The 10,757-nt window shown below is 41.3% G+C and overlaps 1 protein-coding gene across 1 annotated transcript in view; it reads right to left on the bottom strand.

Annotated features, from left to right (window-relative positions):
- TGS1 (trimethylguanosine synthase 1) overlaps window positions 1-10,757 on the bottom strand; it is an 80,646-nt gene that overhangs the window by 29,586 nt on the left and 40,303 nt on the right. Inside the window, exon 8 of the mRNA XM_006871845.1 lies at window positions 4,391-4,694. Coding sequence (XP_006871907.1) covers window positions 4,391-4,694 — 304 coding nt within the window. The remainder of the gene's footprint in view (window positions 1-4,390; window positions 4,695-10,757) is intronic.

The following is a 10,757-nucleotide window of genomic DNA, read 5'->3' on the forward strand; positions in this document are numbered from 1 at the left end:
TTAAGTAGGACCAGAAAAAAGGAAGGCTCTGCAACAGGCTCAAGCTGTCATGCAAGCTGCTCAGTCATTTGGGCTGTACGATTCAGCCGATCAGATGGTGCTTGAAGTGGCAGTGGCAGATAGAAATGCTGTATGAAGTGTTTGGCAGGTTCTCATTGGGGAATTACAGAGCAGACCTTTAAGATTTTGGAGCAAAACTTTGTCATAACCGGCAGGTAACTATCCTTTTGACAAAGAGCTGTTGACTTGTAAGCAGGCTTTAGAGACTGAACAATTAACTATGGAGAATCAAGTTAGCAAGCAGTCTGAGCAGATCATCATGAACTGCATGCCATTGGAATTATAAAGGTAGACATGTACAGCAGCATTCCATCATTAAAAGGAAATGGTATTTGAGATTACACTTAAGAGGACCTGAAGACAAGTTAAGATAGCCATGGTCTCTACTACTCTCATTTTGCTTTTCCTCTTCCAGTCTGGACAGGGACTATACAGCTGGACAATGAATAAGGAAGATCGTATAAGAATTGATGCATTTGAGTTATGGTGTTGGAGGAGAATATTGAAAGTGCCATGGGCTGCCAAAAAAACAAACAGATCTGTGTTGGAAGAAATGCAGCCAGAGTGCTCCTTGGAGGCCAAGACAGCCAGACTTTGTCTCTCATACTTCGGACATATTGTCAGGAGGGACCAGTCACTGGAGAAGGATATCATGTTTGGTAAGGTGGAGGGTCAGAGAAAAAGAGGAAGACCCCCCAGTAAGATGGACTGGCAAAGTGGCAGCATCAATGGACTCAAGCGTGGCAACAATTGTGAGGTTGGCCCAGGATCGGGCAATGTTTCGTTGTGTTGTGCATAGGGTTGCTATGAGTCAGGATCGACTCAATGGCACCTTAGAACAACAACTTCCAGTCTGCGCCTCTCAAGAGGAGGGAGGATCCTGAAACCTGTGATCCTTATGATCAATCAACTGAGGAAGAGAAAACGTGTGCATGTCATACAGATGATGATAAGCAGGCACCATTTGAAAGTGGAGAGTGCTGAAAGGAAATCCTCCTAGTTGGCAGAATTTCAAGCAGTGCACCCAGTTGTTACTTTTTCTTGGAAGGAGAGATGGCCAGTTGTATGATGTATACTGATTCACTAGCTGTAGCCAGTGGATTGGCTGGAAGGTCAAAGAATTGAAAGAAACATAACTGGAAAATCGGTGATAAGCAAGTATGAGGAGGAGGTATGTGGGCAGAACTCCCTGAATGAGTCAAAGAAGTGAATGTATTTATAGCTCATGAGAATGCCATAAAAGGATGACCTCGACAAAGGAGGATTTTAACAACGAACATAGTGGCCATGATGGCAGGGATGGAGGTTGTACCTGGCTCAGCAACACAGACTTCCAATCACTGATTTGATATAGCCACTGATGAGTGTGCAATCTGACAGCAACAGAGCCAATACTGACTCCCTGATATGCCAACATTTCAAGGGACAAACAGCCAGCAGCATGGTGGCCAACTGATTACACTGGACGACTACTATCATAGAAAAGGCAACATTTTCTTCTTACATTTGCCTTCAAAGCATGCAATACTTCTGGCAAAACTTACAGAATGCCATATTCTTTTTCACGGTATCCCATTCAACCTTGCTTTGGATCCAGAAACTCACTTCACAGCAAATGAAGTGTGGCAATGGATAAATGCTCATGGAATTCCCTGATCTCACCATGTTCCTTATCATCCTAACTTGATGCATTGACTTTCTACAGACACGATTATGGTGCTAGGTAGGTGGTAATATCCTGCAGGACTGAGGCAATGTTCTCCAGGAGGCTGTATATGCTCTAAACCAGCATTCAATTTATGGTGCTGTTTCTCCCATACACAAAGAATAGCCAGGATTCATGGGTTCAGAAATCTAGGGGTGGAAATAAGAGTGGCACCACTTACCATAACCCTAACAACTCCCTTACAAAAGTTTAGCTTCTTGTCTCTGTCCCAAAGGGAGGAATGTTCCATCAGGAGATACCACACTGGTTCTATTGATATGTCGTTGCTGTTAAGTGCCGTCGATTCAGTTCCAACTCATAGCGACCTCGTACAGAGTTTCTGAGGAGCAGCTGATGAGCTAGAACTGCCAATCTTGCAGTCCAGCGCATTAAGCCACAGTGTCACACCAAGACTTCGACTCATAGAGACCCTGTATAGGGTTTTCAAGAAGCACACCATTAAAAATGCCACCCAGTCACTTTGGGTTCCTCATGCCTCTGGATCAACAGGCAAAGAAGGGAGTTATGACATTAGTTGGTGGTGTGATTGTTCCTGATTTCCAGGGGAAAATCAACTGCTATTACATAATGGGGATAAAGACTAGTACAAGGGTAAGTCAAAAAGTATTGTTACTAAAATTCTAGTTCAAACATGCATTGCTTTGTTAAAAAAACAACAACAGAAAGTAAACATGTTTAAATGTGTTTCTGCAATTTGTGGGCGGCTGCAGATATGTTCTTTCAGTAATATAACTGTCTTAAGTCTCATTAGGGTGCCTTCAAAAAATTAAAAAGGTCCAGTCAATACAGTGGCTGCTGTGGGGATCTGGTGGGTCAGTTAAATTCAGGGCTGAAAGGTCAGCTCAGAAGGTTAAGGCAACTGTATTTTGAGATTCCAAAGGTAATCTTGATAGATTTCTCAAAGGACACAGGACAATCACAGGGACTTATAAAGAAGAAGGTTGATTAAGACTGAAAACAGCATTTGTGTGAAAAAGACCAGGAAAATAGTGCCGAGGTTTTTTTTTCCCATCCCAACAATAGACCTGACTAGTAAGGGCTATTCTAGGAGAATTTCATTGGGAAATTTTAAACTGGGACTCTACAGCCCCTTCAGACTTCCTTTTGTGCCCTAAACTCAATCAAAGAATGCAACGTTCTTAAAAAGGTAGAAACAATGTATTCAGAAGTTTATAGACCTTTGTTGTTGTTGTTGTTGTTAAGTGCCGTCGAGTCGGTTCCGACACATAGTGACCCTAAACAGGGTTTCCAAGGCTGTAAATCTTTCTGGGAGCAGAAAGCCTCATCTTTCTCCCGTGGAACCACTGGTAGTTTCGAACTGCTGACCTATGGTTCGCAGCCCATATATTAAGAAACAATTTCATATTTTGTTATTTCTAATAAAGGTTTGGTAGTTTAAAAAAAGTTTACCCTCGTATATGAGCAGACATCAAAAAGCTCATGGAAATTTTCTGTTTTTCTCTACGAACTTTTTGAAGCCCCCTTAATTTATTTAGAAACATATGCTTCACTAGTTTTGTTTCTTCCTCTAGAGAATCAACCTAGGAGAGTACTTACCGGTATGGAGTTTCTGTCTAGGGCAATGACAAAGTTTTGATAGAAACAGGGTTGATGATTTCATGTAGAAATTTTGAAGTATGATTAATGCCACTGTACCACATATTTAAAAATAGTCAAAATAGCAAAATTTATTTTGTATATGAGGCTTTCTGTTCCCGTAAATATTTACAGCCTTGGAAACCCTGTACAGGGTCGCTATGAGTCGGAACCAACTCCACAGCATATAACCACCACCACCACTACCACCACCACCAAATTGTACTACAGATAAAAAAATAAAAATAAAAAAAAATCCGTTGTAGAAAAACTCAAACAGTATAAAAGGATGTAATGTGAAAATGTTCATCTGCTCCTTATTCACGAACACTAACTACTATGAATACTTTTGCTACTGTACCATGAAAAAACAAAATTACCACCACCAGTTATAAATAAATAACAAAATAAAAATAAAAAAGAATTATCAAAATGAAAATCAGGCAGTACCAAAGATCTAAGGGGAGTGGACACCATTAGTCCATGGAACAGAGAGGGTCATAGCGGAGATCACTAAGAATGGCATATAAAACAAAACAAAAACAAACCCAGTCATTGAGTCAATTCTGACTCACAGTGGCCCTATAGGACAGAGCAGACCTACTCCTGTGGGTTTTTGAGATTATAAATCATAACAGGAGCAGAAAGTCTCAGCTTTCTCATAGAGTGGCTGGTGGATATGAACAGCTCAACCTGAAGTTATTAGCCCAATGCTTAACCTACGGCATCACCAGGGCTGCTCCTTATGGCATACAAAGTGGTCCTCAAATACACTTTCTCACACACTTCACCTTTCACCTTATCCCACTTCCTCACCCAACAAGGGAGAGTGTTCAGAATACTGGACATAGCTATTAGCACATCAAACATGTCTTCTCACAACTGAAAAATACACAGCAGGGATTTATTAGGTACGGATGATTCAAAAGTGAGAACTGGGGCAAAAACATCAAAGAAACAATGTATTTATCTAAATCCATGATCAAGTTGAGGCATGTTTCACCTTACCTTCCTTTTCTCCCTGAAGAGAGCCCAGTTGCTCCTGAGTAACACAGTCCTGCTTTTCTACCACAGCTGCTACTGCGCTATCTGATCCATTTTCTTGTGTTTCAAATGTATCAGCTGAAGATACAGTTTGGCAGGTGTCAGGTTCTGGATTACTAGTCTCACACGGGTTGTCACTTTTGGTAACAGGCACTTGATCTTCTGAATCACTACTTGTGCAAGTATCATGGACATTGTTGTGAGAAAATGACTTCGGTGATTCTTCTTCATCCATCGGTTCATTAACCCATTTTAGGAATTTTTCTACCTGAAATTTTAAGATGTCATGTGCGTTAGTTAATTTTATGCTATATACAGAATTTTCCCACCAGTTTTATTTTTAACTTATTTTTCTTGATTTTTTAAAAGAATGTTGTATTGTGAATTATGTTACAGTTTACATGGGAGAATATTAGCTTTATATTCATCCTATCGTATATAGTTTCATTGCCATGGTTACAATACCCTCCATGCATCATAAACCAACCAAAGAGTATACCCTGCAAGACAGCCCCTCAGTCGTCAGCACACAGCCCCTCTCCCTCTCTGGGTCTAAAGTCCCCAGCTGCTCTATCTCTCCACCTTATCGATGTTGCCTCCATCTCTGGCATCATTGCTTCTCTGGGTAAGGTCCCACTCTCTGTTCTTTTCCATTGATGGTCCCAGGGACCTCCGCTCCTGAACTGCAAAGTCAATCACTCCCCTCATATTGCTACAAAATGTTTACCTTTACCTTTCCAACCCTCACAATCAGTCCTGATAACGATTATTCACTACTGTATCACAAGAGACCTATCAGCATCTCCTTTCATCAGCCCCACCTAGACAGATTGGATACTATTCAGGGGAGATTCTACCTTCCTCCACACCTTCTGGATCTAGGCTATCTCTTGAAAGCATGTAAGCCAGTCACTTCTTGCCCTTTGTACCCCCCCATTTTGGATAGCTAATGTCTAAGCTGTCCATCCCTGTCTACTCTGTGTATAGAAGGGGTGGGAATGATCCTCATTGTAAATATTTAATCCCTCTTTTGACCTACTGCATCCATAGGTATAAGTCAAGTTCAACAAACTGTGTCAGATTACTCTTTTTTTCTTCTTCTTTCTTCTTATACTTGAGCTCTGATCATCCAGTCATTGAAGCCAGGTCAAGTGGTTATTATCTGCAAGTGTGAGTGTTCTTATGCATATGCCCTCTCTTCTTACCAGCTGGATGCGTCACTCTCCACTCAAGTCCTCTATGGCTATGTCACTGACTCTGGACCCAAGAGTCCCCAGATCTTGCCACACTGATGACCTAAAAGGTCTTCACTTGGGTTCACAAGAGTCTATTGAACATTGTAGGGCTTAGCTTGCATCTTCATTGGTTTTTCCCTCACTTCCCCTTATCGGTGACCAACGTGCATTCCTCTTGAGTCTTAGTCTTGGAAGGGGGTTTGCCTTGAGGAGACTCTACCACTTGCCTTGATGACTACTGGGCGAGCAACTTGCTTGTTCTTGTAGTAATCAGTTGGACAGCCTATATTGTTTTGTATTTTTCCTGTAGGTCTTTCTTTGAAGAAGAATCTTCTGTTCTTTTAGCCAATCCAGGCTGGTCTGTTTGTTCTTTCAAGTGGAAATTTCCCACCTCTAAAGGTTCTGGATGCAGTTCAGGATTCCACTTATGATCTTTTGTAATGCAGAGGCTCAGCAGGAAGCCTCCTTCACTGGGCACGTTGTAGTCCCATTTTAGGTATTCCTATCAGTTATAGGGAAAAGACAGACTTATAAGCTTTCTATGGTGATATTTCTGGCTATTCCTTTCTCTCCTCAAGTGTCTATTTTATAATGGTATGCCAGGGAAATCAAAATTCAAAAGACAGCCAAGTATCTTACCATTATTTCCCCCTTTTTCCCCATTCCAATCATGTCTCAATCCCTGTATCCCAGAGCCCTGTTGTTCCAAGGTTGTACATACATCATTATTTACCTCTGTCCCACTTAGCCCATGCAAACCTGTCTAATTGTTTTCCTGTCTGCTTTGTTCTTCCATTCCCCTCCTCCTTCTTGTGTTGGCCACCTCCCTAGCACCCAAACTATCTTGTGCCTATTCCCTGCTCTGTGCTCCACCTTCCCCTCCCTCCCCTCACCCCACCACCCACATTCCAGTAACCAGCAAAAAATCTGCCCACACTTTAGTATGGGTTCTTTTTCTTAGTCTTTTACAGTAGTGGTCCTGTGCAGTATTTTTCTTTTTATGGCTAATTTCACTCAACATAATGTCCTTAAGTTTCATCCATGTTATGCAGTGGCTTGCAGCTTCCTTGTTATTCTTCTAGGTAGCATAATATTCCATTGTGTGTATGTACCACAGTTTGTTTATCCATTCTTCCATTGATGGGCACTTTGGCTATCTCCATCTTTTTGCTATTATAAATAGTGCTGCTATGAACACTGGGTGTATGTTATCTACTCGTGTTATGGCTCGTATTTCTTGTGGGTAAATACCAAGTAGAGGAATTGCTGGATCATAAGGTATTTCTATTCCCAACTTTCTGAGGAAGCACCATATTGCTTTCCAGAGAGGGTGGACCATTTTGCAATCCCACCAGCAATGAAGAAGTATCCCAGTCTCTCCACGTCCTCACCAGCAATTATTGTCCTCTAATTTTTTTGATCTTTGCTGTTATTGCTGGTGTGAGATATCTCTTTGTTGTATTGATTTGCATCTCTTTAATGAACAGGGTTGCTATGAGTTGGAACCGACTCCAGGGCACATAACCAACCAACCAACCAATGACTACTGATCGTGAACATTTCCTCATGTTTGTTGGCTGCCAGGATCTCCTTCTTGGTGAAGTGTCTGTTCATGTGCTGTGCCCATTTTCAATTGGGTTATTTGTCTTTTTCTTGTAAAGATGTTGTAGTTTCCTATATATTTTAGAAATGAGTCACTTGTCTGATGTGTCATTGCAAAAGATTTTTTCCCATTCTATAGGTTCCCTTTTCACTCTTCTGGTGAAGTTTTTTGATACACATAAAATTTTAATTTTTAGTATGTTCCAATCATCTATTTTGTCTACTTTTGTTTGTGTGTTTTTCAAAATGTTTGGTAGTCTGTGTAGTCCCTGAATCAGTGCCCTTACATTTCTCCCTATTTTTTTATTGATGACCTTTATAATTCTGGGATTCACATTTAGGTCTTTAATCCATGCTGAGTTGGCTTTTGTATAAGGTGTGAGGTGAAGTCTTGTTTCAGTCTTTTGCATATTGCTTTCCAGTTCTGCCAGCACCATCTGTTGAAAAGACTATCACCTCCCCATGAGATACATGTAGGTAGGTACTCTGTCAATAGTCAGTTGGCTGTTATGTGGCGGGGTTAATTTCTGGATTCTTGATTCTCTTCCATTGATCAATATATCTTTCATTGTAACAGTACCAAGCTGTTTTGACCACTGTAGCCATGTAATACATTTTGAAATCAGCTGGTAATTTTGAACGGCTGATCCTGAGGTTAGCAGCCTGATTTGTAACCACTACACTGCCAGAGCTCCTTAGAACCTGACTAGAGGAAGATAAAAAAGAAAGCAATTTTTGATAAAGGAAACGAGGGTAAATTGCTAAAATTTGATGATTTGACCTATACGCATGGAGGTAGGTAGTAGCTCTAAATAACAACAGAGAGGGAAGGAGTCTTCACATCAAGTATCAATGGTATCCCCTCTGTATACAGGATAGATACGGATGGGCAACTTAGATATTGGCTACCTAAAATGGGTGTGATAAAGGCACGAAGTGACTGGCTTACAAAGTTTCAAGAGGGAGTTTAGTTTCAGAGTATGTTGGGGGAACATAGAGTTCCCACTGAATAGTTTTTATCTTGTCTAGGTGGGTCTGGTAAAAGAAATGGGGATAAGATTCTTATGATTCAATAGTGAGTAATTGTTATCATGATTAATTGCGACTGTCACAATTGTAAAAGTAGAAGTTTTGTAACAAAGACTGGGGAGTAGTTAATCTAACAGTCCAGAAACAGAGGACCCTAGGATCATCAAGGGAGAAGAGCACAAAGCCAGAATGTGAGACCTTATTCAGAGAAGAGGCAACATCAGAGATGGAGGCAGAGATGGAGACATGGAGAGAGGGAGCAGCTGAGGACTCTGAAATCATTGAAGAAAGGGAATGAGAGTTGGCAGCCAGGAGGCACTTGTAGAATGTGCCATTTGGTGGTGTAAATTATATATGCGTGAGTGTTTAAAAAACAAAAAAATAGCTAAAATGAATAGAGAGAAATACTGCTAACTGACGGTACATGGAGAGCAGATTATAATCATTATAATGAAACAAAGTATATGATTTGTTAAATGTAAAACTGATGATCTGCCCTGTAAACTTTCACTCAATTCACAATAAAAACTTAAAAAAAAAAACCAACAACAACAAAAAATAGCACTCTTTTGGAAATATTAATGAAGCAGTAGGGCCAGTAAAATGAGTCTTAACAACTAGGTTTATTCTCTGAGATGATAACAAAGGCTCCAGGTTGTTGTTGTTATGGGCTGTGGAATCGGTTCTGACTCATAGCGACCCTGTGGAGGGTTTCTGAGACTGTAAATCTTTATGGGATCAGAAAGCCTCATCTCTCTCCCGTGGAATAGCTGGTATTTTCGAACTGCTGACCACGAGATTAACAGCTCGATTCATAACCTGGTTAGATGTTCTATTTTATTTTCCTGTATCTCTCTGGCATGAATACGCTTTACAATGAATGGCTGGCTTTGCTGAGAGATGCAGACATGAGATGAACATGAACACCAACCTGTATCTTCCTCTGAAGGGAATGTGCTGACAGATCAATCAGATAGATACCTAAGAGCACAGCTGCCACATAGACGTTTTTCTCAGCAACACTTAGCAGTTACGTTCTGCTCTTCATCCAGAGAGGAATGTTTTGGACTACTATATCCAACATATTATAAAGTCAGAAAGGACTGATTATACTGATACTGGGCAGCCAGTTTCAGATCTAAGCAGGGCTAGTAAAATGTTTATTAAAATACCACTAGCATCCTGGTATACTACTGTATGATAAGCACTGGACTATTAACTACAAAGTTGGAAATTTAAACTCACCAGTCACTTCTCAGAAACCCTACACAGAGTTGCTGAATTGGAATCTACTTGGTGATACTTAACAACAATAAAAGCAAACAACCAAAGAAAAATAAAATAAAAATACAACCAGCTATCAATTTGTAGCATGGTTTAGGAGTATGCTGAAGTTAGGAAGGATAATGTATCCTAAGAGCAAAACAAAGTTATCAATACAAAACAATAACGGCAGCCCAACTGATTACTACAAGAATAAGCAAGTTGCTCGCCTAGGAGACATCAAGGGAAGTGGTTGGGTTCCCTCAGGGAAACCCCCGGTCTAAGACTAAGACTCAGACTCAGTGGGAATACAGGAGCACACATGTGCTCTGATTGGTGACCACGTTCATCACCAATAAGGGCGAGTGAGGAAAAAACAGCAATGAAGATGCAAGCTAAGCCCTACCACATTCAACAGACTCCTGTGAACCCAGGTGGAGATCTGGTGGCCAGCAGTGTGGAAAGACCTGGGGACTCTTGGGCTCAGAGTCAGTGACAAAGCCACAGAGGACTAGAGTGGAGAGTGAAGTAGATAATACCCACTTGTCCTGGCTTTAATGACTGGATGATCAGAGCTCAACTAGAAGAGGAAAAAAAAGAGTGATCTGAAACAATTTGATGAACTTGACCTACACATATGGATGCAGTAGCTCAAAAGAGGGAACAAATCTTTACAACGAGGATCATTCCCACCCCCTCCATAAACAGAGTAGACAGGGATGGGCAACTTGGACATTGGCTACCCAAAATGGGGGGGCTACAAAGGCAGGAAGTGACTGGCTTACAAACTTTCAAGAGGGAGCCTAGATCCATAGGGGGCAGAGGAAGGTAAAACCTCCACTGAGCAGTATCCAATCTGTCTGGGCGGAGCTGATGAAAGGAGATGGGTATAGGTCTCTTGTGGTACAATAGTGAATAACTGTTATCAGGACTGACTGTGAGGGTTGGCAATGTAAAGGTAGACATTTTGTAAAGGCAGAGCGAAGTGCGGGACCCTACCCAGAGAAACAGTGATGCCAGAGATGGAGGCAGAGACGATGACATGGAGAGATGGAGCGGCTGGGGGCTCTAGACCCCGAGAGAGAGGGGGGCTGTGTGCTGATGACCGAGAGGCAGGCTTGCAAGTATACCCTTTGGTTGGTTGATGATGCATGGAAGGGACTGCAACCATGACAACGAAACGATATACAATAGGATGAATG

This window comes from Chrysochloris asiatica, unplaced genomic scaffold (assembly GCF_000296735.1).
Source record: "Chrysochloris asiatica unplaced genomic scaffold, ChrAsi1.0 scaffold00176, whole genome shotgun sequence".
Taxonomy (NCBI): Eukaryota; Metazoa; Chordata; class Mammalia; order Afrosoricida; family Chrysochloridae; genus Chrysochloris; species Chrysochloris asiatica.